The sequence below is a fragment of the Vanderwaltozyma polyspora genome, genomic scaffold, assembly GCF_000150035.1.
Source record: "Vanderwaltozyma polyspora DSM 70294 KpolScaffold449 genomic scaffold, whole genome shotgun sequence".
NCBI classification, from domain to species: Eukaryota; Fungi; Ascomycota; class Saccharomycetes; order Saccharomycetales; family Saccharomycetaceae; genus Vanderwaltozyma; species Vanderwaltozyma polyspora.
Window position 1 is genome coordinate 27308 of NW_001834604.1, and position 20230 is coordinate 47537.

The following is a 20230-nucleotide window of genomic DNA, read 5'->3' on the forward strand; positions in this document are numbered from 1 at the left end:
TAACTAAAAGAACAAAAAATTTGCATTAATGCAGAATGGTTTAACCTTAATAATAATACCAATGAATGAAATAACTTTGCTAATGCTTCTAAATCTTACCTCATGAATATCTAAGAAAAATATCGATTAAACAAAATTCTATAATGAATTTGAATATCTTTTCCTAATGTATAATTGCAATGTATGAAACAATTTCGAAATATATGAATTATATTTCTTCTATTAATTTAAATCCAAATAACATAGATTTCTTCTAAAAGTCCCAACTTTCTTCTTCTTACGATCATAAAACATTACATATGCATGTCTATCATCAAACAAAAATGTAACATTATTATCAGAACTTAACTTTTTAATTGATAGTAAATTTACATTTGCATCTGGTATATACACCACTTCATTTAATGTGAATCCTGGAACCTCTACAGTACCATGGCCATGAATCTTGTACTGATTTGAAAGACCATGAATATAGTTATCTTTCGTTTCAGCTTCAAAATCAGCAAATTTCGATATATCACCACATATATGTGATGATACTGCCCTGCTTAGTATCCATTTTGCTTGTTCTGATTCAGAAATATTTGTATCTGGATTGTAGTTTATCATTATGATTAAAAAATTATTATTGGATATATATAATATAAAATGCTATTTGTTTGGTATGATGTGTATGTTTAAATATACTAATATGATAAATATATATGTAAAAAAATAAATTTTGGAATAACAACACAAAGACCAAATATTTTGGAACCAGCTTATATATCAAGATTAATCTAAACAATACTACGTATTTAAAAACCCCATAATCAGCAAATTTCCATCTTAAGGGAACATGCTAAGATAAAGATTAAATTATTGTCCAGTAATGTTTGGTGGGAATCAAAATTGCAAAAAATAACTAGTATAGATACAGAAAGCGTACATACAGTTGATGACAATCAAGAAGCAATACCACTCCTATTTAATTACGATTAATAAGAACACTTGATTATCAAATAGAAATAAAAGCTAAAAATTAATAAATGCATCAAAAATAATTCAATAATCCATTATTAATTGTAACAGCACCGATTCAGTGAATTGTTCAATGAATTAAAGGATGATGTATATACCTTCCTGCCTTGTAACAATAAAAATTGTAAAAATGGCAATTATAAACTATAATTAACTAATCTACATAATTTGATGTAAAATAAGAAGTGCATTCAACAGTAATCCACTTCGTCATTGCATAAATTAATCATAAGAAATGATTACGTTTCTGTAGAGATACTAATATTTTACTAAGGCAGGTAGCATCAATAGCAAAAAAAAATTTTACCAAAATATCTCAAGTTTCAACAGGGGTGCATGGAATCACACTACAGAAAAAGCATATGTAATGTAATGCAAGCGATGATAAAGAACAAGATGATTTAAATGAAATCAGAATAATAAACTTTATTAGTTTCAGTTAAATCCTGTATTATGGAAATGTGTTTTTCGCCGCAATTCATCGTTGTACTTATTAAACTAGCCCCCACTATTCCATCCCCTTTCCCCCTTATAATAACGATGCCTGTGCTTGGCTCTTTCGCTATTTTTTGAGGATTGGAATCAAGACTTGTTTCGACAGTGAGGGATATTGTATTATTTTAGGGAAAAAGTGCTTAAGAATGGCAAAAAAAGGTAATAGTCCACATTCCTTCCATATGTATATACCAAGTTCTTTTGACTAATAAATTATTGAAATATCTCAAGTTTGTTTCTTCTCTGCTTCATGTAACTCCGTAATAATTTGTCTGCCGTTTGCGGTCAGAACTTTGAATTCCAGGTCACGTGTTCTGAAGTTAAATTTGCTTTATACATAAAAGATATTTATATTGTAGTTGATCTTGAACTCAAACTTCAGCAACTATATGTATTTATTGTTGATAGCAATTTTCATATATCTAATGATAGTGGTATAAAAATTGTTGGTTATGGTATCTTGTCATTAGCTTGATGGCAAGATTTTTCAGTTTTTGCCAATAGCAAAATTATATCTAATACCAATGAATATAAAACTTAATTATATTATTAGCAATTGTGTATTAGTGTCAGAATTCATTGAGATATTGATGATATAAAAAGTCACATTGAATATTGTGGATTAATCATACTTATCATTAAAAATAGCCTTGGGTGTCTTAACTTATCTTATCTTCTCTTGTTTGAAACTTGGTATCTCATAAAGAAACATTTTACATCCGCTTAAATAACAAAAATAATTGAAATGACAGTCCATCTTCTTGATGCCACTAAACATAAGAAAAGTAGAGTTGCAGGATTCCAGGTTTCATTCACTCTATCATTCCACCCTTTCCTTTTGCAGATTCACGACAGTATTCGTGAGCACGATATGACTGATCCTACCTATATGAATAAACTAGATTATCAGGTACAAGAAGATTTGTTTCAACACCACCCAATGATTATTGTCTGGGGTAATAGACCTTTCAATACCATTTGGACAGGCCCTGTTGATATTGATTTATTAAACAAGATTAGGTATGAACCAGGTGTAAGCTCTCTCAAAGATATACTAGAAAATGAAATTAATAAAGGTCAACAATTCTTTATTAAAGACAAATCAAACTTTAAAGTTGATTCTCTATTTAAAAAAACATTTAGATTCGAAAAGAAGTGTAGAGTCAACACTGTGTATAACTGGAGTAGATTGTGGAATATACCAACGATTTTTGTCGGTTGCAATGAAAACGACACGAAAGATATAAATACAGCAATTTATGATATTTTGGAACAAAGTCCATATGGAATTAAAGGTACACCTGGACATTTGCTAAGTATTATCAGAAATCCAGTTAAAATTTGGGTAGAAACTAGGGTCCTTGCACCAAACTGTACTTGTGATCTCCTACGTTATGAAAAGCATTATGAAATATCCGATGAGCTTCTAGATCAACTAATACAAGTACATCTTAAAAAAATAGAAAGGAAGCTGATTAAAGGTCAACAAAGGGGGTTTTATTACTTATTAGAGTCAGTCCCTAAAAAATTTGAGTTAGAATTGAGTGACTTTGATGATTGCTATTCTCCAACTACCGAAACAACTTTCAGGTTCGATATTTCAACTGAGATAGTAATTACATCTAAAAGAATGCTTAATAAAGGATCTGATGGGATCTATGAAATGGCATATCTTCAACCACCAAAATCCAAAATGTCTACTGACCTGAAATCCCTCTTCAAAAGCGTTTATAAAATTAAATAGGAGTTAGAAAAAAATTATTCCCTTAAATCTTAAAATAATTAAAATATTATATTTATTTCAATCTTATGTTGCCCTTATATTAAATATATTACTTGTGATATAGTAAAGTTCATTATGATTAATTGAATTAAATTATAGACCTTGTGAATTAATGTAGTCAAGATAACATACCTTTCTGACCTTGTTTAACTAAATTAGTATAGTATATCATGCTATTATTGCGATATTTTTAATTTATCGGTATTGGTTAATTCCCCTAAGAAGGGACTAATTGAGATATATAATTATATCAAATAGAAGTATTATTTCTGGAAATCAATCAGTAACCTTCAAAGTATGTACGTTCACGAATTGGATAACCTTGAAGCATCATAATACTGATTTTGATTGTTTAAAACTGCAATAAATATATGAAACTTATCAGGGAGGATTTTTGGCTACTCCGAGCAAACTTTTTGACTAAGTATAAGGAAGTCTTTGGAAACTAACAACGTTTCTATTTAATCCTACTAATATCTTGGTCCAATAGATGCTTGTGAGTATTATATAAAGTATAACCAAAAATTGAGATTATCTAAGCAATAACCCATTTGGAAATTGCAGAATTCACGTTTTAACTGACTCTCCACGTTTATGTATATATTTCCATATTTTCAAATATAAAGGGTAGATTACTTCGACAAGGACAACAAACATTTATTGTTTTGTAACATTCCCTTCTATCATCTCTCAATATAATTTAGCACTTCTTGACGCTGCGTTTTAAAATAAGTTAAACCATTCAATTCAACTCAATTCAACTTAATTTCTACCAATTTTGCTCAACTATCTTAGCTGGCATTTTATCGACACTTCCCAAATTGAACTCATTGAACTGATACTCGAATACAAAATGTTAACAGTTTCTAATACCTTTAGTTTAAGCTTATTTAATCATATCGGTATGTAACAACATATTCGAAAATTTTTGAAAAAGGAAATTATTACGAAACTTTATTATTAATTCGGTTTATATTAAGGTTGTTTCGAAAGTTTAAATAATTGAACTCTTAGAATTGTAGATCGACATACAACATCGAATATAATCTCAATATTAATTAGAATTGGATGCTAAATTGTTTCTTTTGTTACCCAATTGACAATTTTGTTACATCAAATTCATTAAGAATCCAGTATCGTAATAATGAGATTTCATTACTAATGGAAAAATCTTTCTATTGATTTAAATATTTTGGAGTCAATTAAATAACGTTGGTTATCCCATTTCTTGAAAGCTAGGATTATAACTTTTCATCACAGTATGTGCTTTATTATTTGGTTTGGTAACTTTTTAGGTGATTCTGATGCTATATGGTAAAGGATACGTGCTAAATTGAAGTAGTAAAGACCCTAATATATTGAACTCCATACTCTATTTCAATGTTTGGTAAGAAAAACTGATTCAATTGGACAAGTTTTGAGTGAAATAGTGTGATAGTGTCTCTTTTTAATGAATTGGTAATTGGTATTGTTTGTGTGCACACCTAGTCGCTAATTTTTATATTCTCTCCAAAGATATATCCAACTGTTGGTTTTACAAATGCATTGAAGTAATCAAGCTAAATGGAGCTTCATTCTCTATATGTTAATTGGTTTTTTGATCTTTGATTGTAACCTTCTTTTTTAAATTTTTTGATCAGATTAAAAAGAAACAGCTATCATCTAGTACTGTGAATTATCCTTTTTGATATAGAATACATTTATTCTACTAATTCCAATTACTTCAAAGGTTTTATTGATCTCCTTCATTCTGGTTAATTACTAATGATAACGATATCATAAACTGTTCTATTGTTCCCGTGTTCTTTTGATCTCATAGTTAAACATACTGATCTCAGAACCAATAATGACATTATTGTTAGACACGTCAAACTAGACAAAACCTAGACTGCTATAAATTAATGAGGTCTATCTTTGAATTGAAGTTTATCGAATGGCAGTATGTCTAGTTCCAGTTTCATTTCAAATTAATATGCCTGAACTCAATCTGTTGAGAATATAGCTAAATTATAAGAGGACTAAAGAGTGGGCAGATCGTCAACCAGTGGAGTATGGTGTTCTTTTCAAAAGTATAGTAGTACATATGTTGTACATTATTTCAATCATTGGGGCATTTCCTTTTCATGAGTATGGACCTCAATAAATATTAATTCATTAAAATTAGTGATAGAGGTTATATTGAAAATTTTATTAAAGCTAACTCTTCAAAATATGGTAATATCTCTGTCATATCGTCTACTTATTCAAACAGATACATCTGTGAATAGGTAGTTTGCCTCTGAAATCACATTTTGTTGAATAAACTAAAGTTCTTTTGGATTCAGCAATTTTAGTATTTGTTTCATCAAAAAGAGTCTTGGAAGAGAAATAAATTGGATCATCCTTATGATGCTAATCTGAATTTTGGAAGGTGTTAATAATAATAGTGTATAGTGAGGAACTCTTTGTAGTTCTTCAACGATATCTGAAATTATTATTTAACATATTTCTTCTTCTAATTGGTGGCTGTTTTAAATTGTCAAAACTTAATTTAAACAATTCAAAATATTGTACTTTTAGGTGTTATGAAAGAACAATTAGATAATATATTGCAAAAGAATGTCAAAAACGGCTGATATAGTTATTACAATAGTGCCAGTTGAATTTCCAATATCTAGCCTATTCATTGCCGTTAATGAAGTTTAAAGAACTATCTTTTTGATTCAGAACAGTTTAACGTAAAATGAAAAATGGATTATGAACAAATATAAAATATGCTAGAACTATTTCATGCCTGCTATCAGAAATATTGATGACTCTAAATATAAGTAGGAATCACCATTTAATTCACTACAATAGAGTATTACCTTTATGGGAATATCATTGATATTAGTGTTTAGACAAATGATATCGATTTAATTGGCTTCTTAAATGTTGGAATGACTGGTAATGAAAATACTAAGATAATGTCAATGATCTTGAGCCTGATGAACTTAGGCATACTGGCTCGAGTAATTGGTAAATTTCATTCAAGAATAAGAAAAAAAACTCAAGGATAGTTCATTCAGAATCATTTTTAATGACTAAAATAAGATTGGATACAGTTAGAGAATTAAAATCTGAAGTGCTAGTACCAAAAAATGGTAACATAGATAGCATAGTGGCTATTACAAATAAAATTGATATATCGTTGTCAAATTTGACTTTGTTCTTCTAAATTCATATTATATGTGCTATTTAGGATATTCAACTGATAATATTGGTTTTATCCAGAGTTCTAAAAGGCATTATTCATATAATGAATTATTTATCGATTATCTTAGAACTCTAGTGCAACTGTAATTCTAAAATAAAACTGTTTTAATGGTGTTGAATGAAAAAAATAGCAATCGATGGTCAATATCCATGCAATTCTGAAATTCAACATTTACTATTTTATTATCTTTATCAATAAAGATTCGAATATATTTGCAATGAAGAATTTGACTAGGTGAAAAATAATCAAGAATTAAAGATACGATAGAACTGTAAGGAATTCGAAATTTATTCTAATTACCTACAATTTTCAAAGTTCGAATGTGCTTTCTTTTCAAGAATGAAAAATGTTTGCCTACAGAGTTTTGAATATGCCACGTACTAATTTGAATTGTTGTAGAACTCATAGGTATTTTTTTTCTATGATGCTGTTTTGGCTATTCCAGACCATGATAAGCTGAAGGAACCTCAATATATGATCTGTACTGGATAAAAAGAAAAAACCTTGCCTCTGTTTATCTTTTTTCTACCGACTCTGTTTGGCAGTTGATAATTATAATGCCAATGATGGCATGAAACAAAACTACTTGCAAGAATACTTTCCTCTTTTTCGTTGCACTATTGTCAGTTGTGCAACTCAACTAAGACCTTGATATCTGAGAGTAACGTGAATACTCGTAAAAAAGAAATGGTTTCAAGAATATTTTAGTTGTTTTACTTGTTTCACTTGTTCGTCAACTTTAAAGAAAAGAATTTTGATACAAGAATACTGTAATAGGTTCTTTTTGATATCGTCATGTAATAAAATTCGAAGTGAGTTAAATCTATGCCCAAAGAAACTCAATAATTCAAGCCTTTTTACGAGTTGTAGTTTTTCATTTATTGTATTGTTGTTGTTTATTGTTATTCCTATTATTTTTTTTATTACTATTAGATTTTGGACGATTGATATTTCATACAGCAAATAATCAGTGATAAGGCAAAGGAAATTAGCGGGGATATTCGGGAATTAATTTCCTGTAGTTTATTGATCTAATCTAGGTGGTAAAAATATATTAATTTTATTTTAATCAACAGTTAGGGTTATCTAAATTTAAAATATTCTAAATCCTATTTTGTCTAATTTGATTAAATTTGATGGCCTGTTCAATAGAATGATTGAAGAAGTAACAATTAATTGAAATAATTGCGGTACTTCTTTTACATTTGGCCATGGTTGCAGGTTAATAACTTAGATGACACTGTTGACTATTTAAAGTGATTAGCTACAATACATTGTCTTTTTTTAAAAGTACAAAATGGGAGATAGAGAGTTATGGAATCTTTAGAAATAGGAAACTGATTATCTAATTTCTTGGAATAATAGTGAAAATGGTAAGGCACGTAATTTAATGTTTTAATTTGTATCGTTATGGATATTTTTCTTTATCTTGAAAATTTTTTTTAAAAGAAAAAGCTGAATAGTATTAACTAAGAAAGCTACGATGTTTTTTTAATATATGAAAGAACTCGAAATATCAGTCTTGGATCAACAAGTTTGTTTGGTTTCATACCAAAAGCGTATTCATAAAACATTGAAACTAATGGATTTTTCGATATCGGAATTTGGACTTCTAATTAAGGTGAATGTGCAGTAGTAAGAATAACCAGAGAATCAAATATATTAATAAAATTTTTATAACAGCGTTAGGATATTTTTGGAGTAAATATTTATTGATTTCATTATCGACAAAATTGGATATATAGGTCTTTAACTTTTCTATTGACTATAATTGGCTAAATCACAATTCAAAATTGATGGAGGGGATTTCCAAGGAACCAGAACTATCTGATTTCAGAACAAAGGAGACTTATAATAACTAAGTCTCCTGTGAGAAATTTAAGTTCTCCATTAACCGATATGACATTTGATTGATTTGGATAGTATTACTAACAGTAAATTGTCTGAACCACATCAAAAAAAAAAGAAATTTTCTTCCACAGTCAGCAACAAGGCAATATTTCCAAATGAATTCTAGTGTTCCATCAAGAGAAAAGAGCGGGCGCAAAATATCCCATAGATGGTTCGAGTAGATCGTAAAATACGCCCAATTGTAAGTTTATTAATACTAATCAGGACATTCACACGTCCTAATCTCCTCTCCTCTTGCCTCTCATAGGATAGTAAAGACCTTTTACCCAATCTATCTACTCTTTAATTTGTAATTATCTTCAATTTATTCAGCATTTTGAAATGTTGAAGTATAACAAGTACTCGTAGAAAAGCAAGAAAATACCAGAGAGAACACGACCTGTGTGCAATCTATCAGACGTTCTAACCTTGGCCCTGTTGTTCCCACCAACTTTTCGAAACTTTGTCCCAATATTGCCTCTTCAAATTCCAGTCATACCAGAAGAGAATCTGTTCAGTCTAAAACTGACATACTGGAAAAAAGCAATGGAAGCATCATCAAGCAAAGGCTCGAAATGAGGTTTGCAAGAAACTTTGGTAAGAGCAGCTGGAAGAAAAGAGAACATAAGAGAAAAGAAATAAAAAATAGTTTCAAAAGTAGCCTGAATTTTATTTTATTTTATTTTATTTTATTATCCACCAGAAAATTCTATTGAGAAAGCTCTCTGTCTTGTACCATGTGCTTAAAGGTTAACGCAGCAATGGTGTAGGCAATCTCTAACAAAGCCCAAGCCTGAAGTCTCTCTAGTAACAACAATCAAAGGGGTTTAGTTTGGCTTTTGGGATTGTTAGACTTGGTTATTATTAATGAGACCAAATGATAATTAGTGTTCAGTTTTTACCATATTCATAACCCAATTACTGTTTTTTTGAAAATATTGCCTGTTGCCTTTGGCTCTACTTTTGCCTTTCCCGGCACATATAGAGCATCCTGTGCAGCACCAATGAATTACTAACAGTAAGAAGACAGTGAGGGGGAGGAAAGGAAGGTCTGCTGCAGCTGGGCCCACCACTGCTTTGCTCAGAGCTCAAGAATATTCCGTTTCTTTACCTTCTTTGGTGATTGTGTTCTTGCAATACCCATGAAACTTTAATACGTCAGAGGCCAACACAGTCCTTTTCCGTGAGCTCGAAACACTGAATGTTGACCAACCTACAGAAGCCTCCAACAACTTCCTACTGCAGAGAGGGCACCCAATTGTTGGTGGTAATGTTGAGATAGTTCTGTAGTTTGGGTAAAAATGCCGATGTCGGTTCTTTTTATTTTCTCTTTTGCCTTTCCTTAGCCTGGTATCCCATTTTTACCAATCGACAGTCTTAGTAATTATGCATGGCATCCACTGCTGTTTTCCTAATCCTCTCATTCTGTGGGAAAGAAGGTCTACAGTATTAATAATGTTCACTGCTTTAGCAGTGAATGAGGGAAGGAATTTTTCCAAATTATACGGTATGTACCATACATAAATCAGAACTCTGCCTGTACTGAATTTAACAAAGCTCGGATCAGTTACTAATTGGTTGTTGTTATTTGGCTATTTTATATTAGGCTTGATTCCGCAGCAGAACATTCGTTCAAAATCTATGGAAGAAGGTTAACTCGTTTCGAAATTCATGCTACTGTTCTTACTACGGATGGATTGACTGACTGACTGACTGATTGATTAGGACCTGCTTCATCTGCGCAATTGCTTAACAAATTTTGTAAATTGACTGGTTAGAGCTTCGTAACTTTGTTTCCCAATATCCAGGTTTATGACGTTTAAGAAGAAATCGGAACAACAAGACGGTGGACAATGGTTTCTACAACAGTTCATCATGTTCTGCAAGTAATTCGGAATCACCTGTTCCGTTTATCTTTCTTTAAACTCTCTACTAATGCCCTGTTCTCTGTCTATCTTGATCTTTCTTATTTTATTTTGCACACAATCTATTAAACTTTTCATCATAGTTTTCCCAACATTTAGACAGTTTTCAGCTATAAGGCAAGTGGAAGACATTAAAATTCTTTGTCATCGATCAAAATCTTACTATTGTCCTCTGTCTGAAGGTTTTGGTATGTTAACATCTATTTTATTAATGTGTTTTATGTTTATATTTACTTATTTATTTTTTTTTGGGCTTGTTGTGAGCTTTCTCTTACAAGATAGTTGATTAATTAATTCTGAAGGAAACCCCAGCTACTGGTACAAGTGCCGTTACTGTTACTGTTACGGTGTGTGCATGTGTATTGTGTGTGTCTTTCTTTCTTTCTATCTCTCTGATGAAGGATATATACTTTCTTACCGTGCCTACTCTAACAACTCTGAACCTCAACTGGCTCAATAGTGTGTGTATGAGTGTACGTGTGTGTGTCTATGTGTTCTTGCTATTGTTTCTCTACTATTTTGGTTCGATTTTATTTCTTATTCTAGACTTCCTTGCCTCTTCATGATATGTTTTACAACTGCTGAAGTTTCATTGTTCATTATTAAATTCCTCAAGTGCAGTAATTTCTGATCTTTCATAAAAAACCACCAAAAAAATTATTGTAAAGTTAGTTTGCCCACCTAGAGCTACAACAGGTACCTAAGGTTATTTATTAATTTTGGTCTTGTCATAATCCTTCTCGTTTCTAGTTTCGAGATCTCTCTGTGCGTTGATTTTAATTACTAATATTCACTTGCTAGGTCTATCCCACAAGGTCGGTGGTTGAGGTGCAATGTAGGTCTTAGCTTGGAATGGTCTTGAGATTCGATTAATTCAAAATGATTATTCCTGGTCAATGTATATATTTCTTGTTGTTGCTAGTTTCTTTTCCTGTTGAACCCGTTATATCGAATTTTAATACAATAGGAATGTTCTACTAACTTGTATTGCAATTAATAATGAATAATAGGCAGTTTTTTAGAAAAAATTAAATTTTAAAAAAAATAAATTAAGAACATAAACCAAATTAGGTGAACATATAACATATTTCCCATTCCTATTTTCTTCTTTTAACTTCATACCATTCATTCAGTTTAGTCCGATACCAATTTATTCTGATTTCTCTACGTAAATTAATTCAAATCCCACTATTAATTCGGATACCAATCCAAATCAAATCAAAAGAATTATTATAATTGACATAATAATATTACAATTTGATAATATATATAACCTCGAAGAATATCATTATAATTGTAATCTTTTCCTAAATTATATTTACCCTTTTATTTGGTATGACCTTTTAAGACACTTCTAGTTTGTTCGATGAGCTTTAGTTTTAATAGTGAAAAATTACATCATTTTAACTAGTAAATATATTTTAAGTATAGATATACCCAAGAATTTTACAATAATTGATAAGATTTGATTAAACAGATTGAAGGGACTATTATAAATTTTAGGTAGTTATTTTTTTTTTGATTTATTCAATAATAATATCAAGAGTTTTTTAATATTTTTAAATTTGTTATAGCTTAAAATTTCCATATAGTTGTTCATTTCATAGAAAGGCATAGCAAATAAGGCACGACTAATTTTAAAGAATACCCTAAGTAAGGGAAGTTTTGAGGTAGTTTAATAAAACTGTATCCACATTATATTCAGTTTGTAACTTTGAGAATTGAATTGAGTTGAAACAGTGGTTCAATACAAAACAATGGAAGATAAATCGAAAAAAAGGAAGAGAAAGAATACCACATTTTATTCCAGAAATGGATGTTTGCAATGCAAAAAATCACATAAGAAATGTGATGAGAACAAACCTAGTTGTTTGCAATGTATCAAAAAGAATAGACAATGTACTTATACCCTGAATTTTGTTTTGGAGAAGCTTAATATGAAGAAAAACCCAATGTCATCATTTAGTGTTTCCAATTCTTCTTCATCTTCTTCTATATCATCACCAGTAGTTACAACTACTCAATCAAAGGAGTCGATGATTATATCTGATGTTAAGGTACCTAAACAAAGATTCTCTGAGCCACCTTTATCTTATGGCAATATAACAACGCATTCCCCGTATACAAACACAGTACCAGGCCACAATTATAGTTACACACCAGTGCCTATTCCAACAGCAAACCATTCATTAGGTAGAGATTTAGCAGGGCATGTTCATCTGGAAACAAAGCAAATGTTTCCACATGAACCAAGATATATGTCAACCAACCATATTAATAATATAACAGAAAACAATAAACACAGTAACGATAATGATAATGAGCCAATTGATAGCATGTCCTTCTTCAATAAAGCCAATATGCGTATGATAAATCTATTAAATTTTGATGGGATTGAAAGTAAACATCCAGTAGTCTTACCAATGATGGGTTATAACATTACAGCTAACTCAAGACATGATACACAGGAAAAATTGTTCAATACTATGATGCAAGTTGATCCAGTAAGAGCATTAGTCCAATCATATACTGCTCGAAATGTACAAATTACTTCTATATCATTAGATGATCCAAGTTTGCTGAACTTTGTATGGAACTATTGCAATGCTACAATGTGTTTTGGTCAGTTTATGTTATTTCCTCAATTGAAATTGAATAGAATGCTAAGCATATTAAACTATTTTTCAAAGTCATACAATATACTGAATACTGTAATAACATTGGCAACAGCTTCATCTATGAAGGATTCCTATCAAAAAGAAGGTGTTAATGATCTTTTCAAAATTTGGGACACCTACGTTAGGATCCCAAGTATGAAAACTTGCATAAGCTTACTCGATAAGCATTTAATAGAATTCGACTCATATGTCGACTACATTATATTAGCATTTTCAGCTTGCATTTTATTTATACCTAATAGAACTGGTATATATCCAGATTGGAATTTACACCTACGAGGTGTATTTCAAATAATTAATAAAGCTGAAACAAAATTCAATGAGAGCATTTTATCCACAACAGAAGGGCAGTATGCGTATAGTTTGTACAGGTTTATTAAATCGTGGTTCGTCAGGACAGAGTATTGTGCATATTTATGCAATGAAAATGCATTTTATCTTTGTAAAGAAATACATCTGGAATCAAATTTAGAAATTTTGTATAAACATGAAGGTCCAACAATACAAGGAAGGTATGATTTGGTTACAGGAATCCTATTAAATGTTTATCCCTGTCTGATGAAAATGGTTAAAGAATTTCTCAAGTTCCAACAGGGAAACTTGTCACTAAATGGTCTTCGAATTCTTTATTATAAGCTTACCTATACAGACATAAATCATAGAGATTACATGCTACGTATAGGTAACAGTCTGATGGCAGATATTAATAATTCATTTAATGAAAATGATATTTATCGTTCGTTAGACCAAATAGGTGATTATAAATTGGCATTTTCTTTGAAGAGTTGTAACACCTTAATATTTGAAGCGATTAAAGCATACCTAGCTATTTTTTATTTAAATGAGGATGAAAAAAACCCTGTCGTAGTGGTAAGATATCTAGAAAAAGCGTTAGAAGCAGTGTATTCAACTCCGAATATTGATGAAATGGATCTGGTATGCAATTGTGCGATTTATAACTGTGCATTGTCCTCGATCATCATCAAAAATCAACAATTAGAGGGAGAATTTATAAAAACACTAGAAAGAATGGGACAAAAAGGTTCATATTCGGCTAAAAACGCAATCTCTAAATTAGCACACGTTAAAGAAGTGCTAGTTACTAGACAATACGAACAACTATTGAACCCAAAATATGAATACACTATTTTTTAAAGCCATTAATGGTTTTTTAAAACGTTTTAATTGTAAACCATTTATTCTAGATAATAAGGACAAATCCTCTTCCTTCCATTCATTAATAAGATTTCTAACATTACTAACTAGTCAGTTCCTGAAATGTCATTAGTATTTGTATTCATTTTCAAAGTAATGGTTCTTTTGATTATGAAAGACAATTTTTATCTTTCTCGATAATTGTCAGTTGGGAATTTGTAAAATTCATCTAAACTCAAAAAAAGCATTGTTATTCGACAGTTTTGCATTTATATCTGAAATCAGATATAATTTGATACATTTCCAATATAATTTATGTATTTACGATCTGTAATATAAATCATGACCATTCATTCATTTTTTAAATCATTAATTATTCATTGCAAGTTAAAAGATTTTAACTTCAGATTCCGATTCTAAAAAATTTAAAGGCATTGAACTCAATACTGATAACAATTTATCTTTCATATCATCAACTATTGAGAATCATAACTTAACTTTAAATATTCATTATCATGTTAGCTGTCATTTTTAAACTACATTACAATATTTACCATAATTAAACGTAGCAAATTTATAGTAACATTAATGATAAAAAATCGGTCCATAAATCTATGCAAATATTAAAAATTATAAAACAACTAAGTTGATAACTAATAATCATGTTAGATCAACAGTTATCCAGGTTGATATCTGGATAATATAGCATACTCAAGTATTTAGTTAGACCAAAACTATTAATAACATACATATATGATAGCTTGCGGGACCTATATACCAATAAAGCCATGTCGAAACATTTACGAATTAGAGGAAAAATTGCGAACTGGAGACTATTTATGTAATAAGGTACCTAATGTACATTAATCATGCAAGAAATGTGTCAGTGTACTAGGGAATGCCAAGTTAGTGGTAATTGGATAGTATTTTGTATAATATCAACGACATTGATTGTTAATTTCTTTTATTACTTCCGGTTAATTTGATTAGCTTACTGCTGGGTCAGTATTCAATTTAAGAAAATTAAACTACATGGTTTAAGTTGGGTCCTGCTAGGGAAAAGGTACCAACGAGGTTGAGCTATCTGTGATACTTATGAAATATTAATTTATATCCAGTTTATTATAATATACATCTATTGAAAAAAAATCTAAGAAATTATCTTGAATTTTTGGTTACATATTCCTGATGATGGCTGATAGATTAAAGTGAATGCAAAATCTAACATCATCAATAGATGAAGTTTTCCCGTAATGAAGTGATTGTATATCTTGATGTTATACATCTTTGTATATTCTTGATTTTTTATATTTATCTTGATTTTGATACTTTGCACTAATTTCCTCTATGAGAAATGGATACCAACTTGGTGGAATGCATACAATAGTCTCAAAAAATCAGTTTGATCACATTTACCTGCTCTCTTGTCACTTAACTTTGTCTCTTGCAAGACCGTTTCTATCTTCTCCTTAACTACTTCAGTCATGGAACCAGTAGTATCATCAATCATTTCATTGTTCATAGATAAGTATGTTTTGTAATTTTTCTCTAAAATTTCCAAAACTGAAGTTGACTTAAAACCAGCAGCAATAGTTCTGTTCTTTCTTACAAAGACGATTCTCAATAAACCATCCCATTCATTGAAGTCAACTTCTGGTCTTGGATTCTTGATTTCAATTCTAACCACACTAGATTCAACTTGTGGTGGTGGTCTAAAATTGTTTCTGCCGACTTTCATAATATGAGTGACATTAGCCCACATTTGGACGTTTGCAGATAATCTACAGTACAATGAATCACCTGGTCTTGCCAATAATCTCAAGGCAAATTCTCTTTGGAACATCAGTATTGAGACTCTTGGAGGTCTTGGCTGATTAATCAATTTAAACACCAAAGGTGAAGAAATTTGATATGGGGTATTACTTATACAAATGTCAAAATATGGTAATTCAGTCTTCATAAAGTCACCTAACATGATTTCCAGTTTTTTTTCAGCTGGGGTACCGTGGACTCTCTTTGTCAATTCAGCGGCCATTCTAGGATCCATTTCAACTGCAACAACCTTTCTAGCTTGTTCTAAAATACGAACAGTCAAATTACCAGTACCTGGACCAACTTCTAAAACAATATCAGAGGGCTTGATATTGGCTTTATCAACAATACCCTGTGCCACTAGCGGATTCTTTAAAATATGTTGACCAAGATCAGTATTAAACTTGAAAACTGTATTTAAATGCTTTTCAGCTGCAACTTGCTTCCCAGAGCCTGGGGCTCCAGAGTACTTCTTCTTAGCAGCTTTTCCCATCGTGTTCCTGGTATCTTTAGAGCTTATGGTTGACTATATTTGTCCTTTATTACCTCTTTTTATATCACCGATGAGGTCGATGAGTTTGCATATCAAATTTTTCATCTCTTATTAACCTTTGAAAATTTTAGATAGATGCCGAATATTATGTATGTATGTAGATATAGAAGAAATCTATGTAATGAAAGTAATGGATAGAAATAAAAATGCACATAGGATCGGTAAACTGATCTAACCTAACAAGTTTTCGATGTCATATTGTAGTACTCTATAATATATATTGAATGGATCTAAAAGCTCGTTTTTAGTTTTAACATTTGGGTTAAATTTGAAGAAATTTCTCTCCTGATGACCAAAAAATATCCTGTAAGCAATAAAGAAATGTAATATAAACCATACCAATGTAATGCTATGCTCTTGTGTTAATGAATAGGGTGGAAAATATATATTTCTCACCTTTGGGATTATATAATGGAATGTGGCGATAACCCTTTCTGATGTAGTCTAATTTCAAGGTACATGACGCTAATATCGATTCTTCTGTTTTTACTGTAAATTTAACAAAGGCAAGTTCTATATCCTTCAAAGTAATACACATTTCTGTATTCCATGTTGGACTGAACCCGTTTTCCTTACAGCGAGGAGTTGAGCAAACTTTTGGTGAAAGTGCAGTTCCAAATTTGACCATCAGTGGTTTTACAGGTTCACAATTACAGATGAATTCAGTAACCACGTAAGGTGCAAATGTATCTTCATTACTCTTGATGTTCTTGGGTTTTGGAAGTAATTGACCAGATAGCAGTGTAATACAAACGGTAACTGGATCCTTTTTGGTCTCCTTGTATAATTGGGTTAAATCTCTCGATTTAGTAACTTCTGGTAACAATTTTGGGGGTTTTAATGCATAGCCAGTATGCAATAACTCTTGTTTTTGATCTGTCAGTTTAAAAAGTGCCAAATTTAATTGATGACCAAGATCATTAGTTTGCCAGTTTGTAGCCACCATTTGAGTACCAATTTCCCAGCATTTGATAGGATCAAAATTTGATGATTTATAACGTAATGCATGTGGGTATATTCTCATTAGGAATCTTCTATTGTGTTTGTCAACTGCTAATTTTTGAGTAGTATCCTTACATAAATGTTCGAGTTTCTTTTCATTAAGTGAAAAGCAATGGATTCGTGTTTTAGACTCTGGTAAGGAAAAGTTACGAAATTTTAAACCCTGAATACCTGCAATTTCCGATAACTCGTCTATTATATGAACCTGCTTTTTCATGCTCATCCTTCTAATTCGTCTCCTAATACCCATAGAGGATAATTTAGAGGTTTTGTTCTCAGGATCATAGAACGATGTTGCCTCATATTCTGACTCAAATGATGATCCATGAGACGATCCAGTGCTTTCAAAAGATGATGAAGATAGAGAAAGTGAAGATTTAGAATTATCAATGTCGTCTAATCTTTTTGTCTTTTTTATTTTTAATATTACCTTTAGTTTCAATGATTCGGGAGATGCTAAAGCATCGCCATCTAATATATTGGTACAAAGGCTGTCACCAAAAATATCTTTGAATATTGAAACAGCTTTTAATTGATTTATTTTATTACAATTGGTTTCTAACGAGATGATTAAAGGGTAAGGTGATGTGATAAACGCATATTTTCTAATAACACTAGCAACATCTAATAATGGGATAGAAGATGTCAAAAAACTGTGACAAACAACAGGTCCATTTTCATCATCCCATATGTCGATTTCTACGCAACGACACCCCTGTTGTAAGACTTGGATATACCCTTCGACAGATGGGGTTTCGCCAAATTGTTTACCTAAAAGATATGTGTTATGTGATGATGCAATATAGTAATGATTTAACGGCTTTGAATAATCAACGACATCATCATTGATATATGGTTGGGAAGAAAGGTAGTTAATGAAACCATTTAGATCCATATACTTCTTATCTGGACTTTTAAATTTATTGTAAATTGTAAATATTGATGCTTTGTCCTCTTTCTCCTTCTGGATTTTAGTGACAAATTCATGGAATTCATCTAGATTTAAATACTGACGGCAATTGGTCAGTGACTCCCAAACTTTAATAATTTCATCTCTTCTCTTTAGAAGCTGAACAAACGTCTGAAACTCTTTGAAATTGAGAAGTCCATTGTGATTAATATCAGCCGCCGTAAAAAACTTTAGCAAGTGCTTGGATGAACAATAAATATGAAATTTATCACACAATCTTTTGATGTCAACAAAAGAAAGAGTATCTTTACTTTCATCCTCTTTTTTCTCAGAAACTGAAGAATGCCAGTGGATATTTGCAAACTTTTCACTTTCTGGAACTGAGACACTTTTCATCAAATCATATCTGTATTTAACTAATCCTCCAATGCAAGTACAAAAGGTTTGAAAGTCAGTATGCTTATTTGCTATTAAATGAAGTGCCTTTAATTTTTTAGAAACTTCGAAAATAACGGTTATCCAAAGATTTGAAGAACTATCTGGGATATTATATTCTTTACGGTAGTTTATGGCCAGCGTATCTACCCTGATGTCTTTTATTGAGTCTATCTCCAGTGATTTTTCGTTATTGTTCCACTTTATTGAATCTGTACCATTAAGTTTGAAAATATGCGCTACTTTCTTTCTTCTTGTTACTCTAATCATTGATAGCCCTTTCCTCAGCTCATCGCATGCATCTTTCAACTCTAATGGCAAGACATTCCTCTTTAAATCGTAATTTAAAAAATATTTCATCGATCTAGATGTAGTTAAAGGACCAATATCAGCCTTTATATTTGAACTGCGAGAGAAGCAAACTAGATCTGATGTCCTTTTGACAATTCCTTTCAAACTTCTTGATCTAGATACCCCTACTTCTATTGATGTAACTTTAGAATCCTTAAATGTGACAGCATAATTATATTCTTCTTGTCCTATGACTTCATTGCTTGAAGATCTCGTTATCTGTTTATTATCTGTGTCCTCTTCATATTGTAAACGTCTTATCAGTGGTATCATTTATCCCTCCTAAAATCGCAGATAAAATATCCAGTCCTCTACTATCTACTTTATAACCTGGCTTGTTCATCAACGAAGTATAACTCAACTTGGGAGTTCTGAGTCAACCCTATCTTGCTTGCCTGTCCTTTTAAACTATCCATCACAAACCATTCTTAAGAGCTCATCTACTCGATGGCCTATTTTAATTATATTGAAGTTCGTGTCATCTGAGGTCACGTGCATAAGAACTGATCTCATCTCTTCGACTACTAAGATATTATATATATATACATTAGAAAGAGTTACCAATTCAAGACTGGAGATTCAGAATGGCGTATTGATCCTGATCAAATGATTGTCTAGTTTTATCTTTACAATTGCAATCACCTTGATCAAAACTTTTCATAATGGATTAGTATCATTTACTGATGCAGAAGATTATAGAATTTGAACAAAATTGATACTTCAGGTTGAAGTTCTTTAATTGGCTTTCAAGTATAATGGGCATCAATAGTTCATATTTTTCAATTGTTGGAATCTAATTCAACGTTAGGTTTTTTAACCTTCTTGCAACTGTTGATATTGTCTACTGTTCGACTTTATTAGCAACAGTAAGAAGGAAATGCGAGTAATTATTTTGATAACTTTGAACATTTGACCAATTATTCTTAATTAATTAGCTCACGGATAATATTGATGCTCTTACTGTGTTATTGGTGCTGTTGTATTGG

General features: G+C 31.0%; 5 protein-coding genes across 5 annotated transcripts; 2 read left to right on the forward strand and 3 right to left on the reverse strand.

Annotated features, from left to right (window-relative positions):
* Nucleotides 1-222: 222 nt before the first annotated feature.
* On the reverse strand, nt 223-609 carry Kpol_449p9 (Tkp5 protein; the record flags this gene model as incomplete). The annotated part of the gene is made up of 1 exon (XM_001643100.1): nt 223-609. The coding sequence occupies one exon, from the start codon at nt 607-609 to the stop codon at nt 223-225; it is 387 nt and encodes a 128-aa protein (XP_001643150.1).
* Nucleotides 610-2260: 1651 nt separating this feature from the next.
* Kpol_449p10 (uncharacterized protein) lies at nt 2261-3259 on the forward strand (the record flags this gene model as incomplete). Its single annotated transcript, XM_001643101.1, has 1 exon — nt 2261-3259. One exon carries the CDS (start codon nt 2261-2263, stop codon nt 3257-3259), a length of 999 nt encoding a protein of 332 aa, XP_001643151.1.
* Nucleotides 3260-12105: 8846 nt separating this feature from the next.
* Kpol_449p11 (Zn(II)2Cys6 transcription factor domain-containing protein) lies at nt 12106-14181 on the forward strand (the record flags this gene model as incomplete). Its single annotated transcript, XM_001643102.1, has 1 exon — nt 12106-14181. One exon carries the CDS (start codon nt 12106-12108, stop codon nt 14179-14181), a length of 2076 nt encoding a protein of 691 aa, XP_001643152.1.
* Nucleotides 14182-15526: 1345 nt separating this feature from the next.
* DIM1 (putative dimethyladenosine transferase) lies at nt 15527-16486 on the reverse strand (the record flags this gene model as incomplete). The annotated part of the gene is made up of 1 exon (XM_001643103.1): nt 15527-16486. One exon carries the CDS (start codon nt 16484-16486, stop codon nt 15527-15529), a length of 960 nt encoding a protein of 319 aa, XP_001643153.1.
* A 409-nt stretch (nt 16487-16895) lies between these two features.
* PLC1 (phosphatidylinositol phospholipase C) lies at nt 16896-19517 on the reverse strand (the record flags this gene model as incomplete). The annotated part of the gene is made up of 1 exon (XM_001643104.1): nt 16896-19517. One exon carries the CDS (start codon nt 19515-19517, stop codon nt 16896-16898), a length of 2622 nt encoding a protein of 873 aa, XP_001643154.1.
* Nucleotides 19518-20230: the final 713 nt, after the last annotated feature.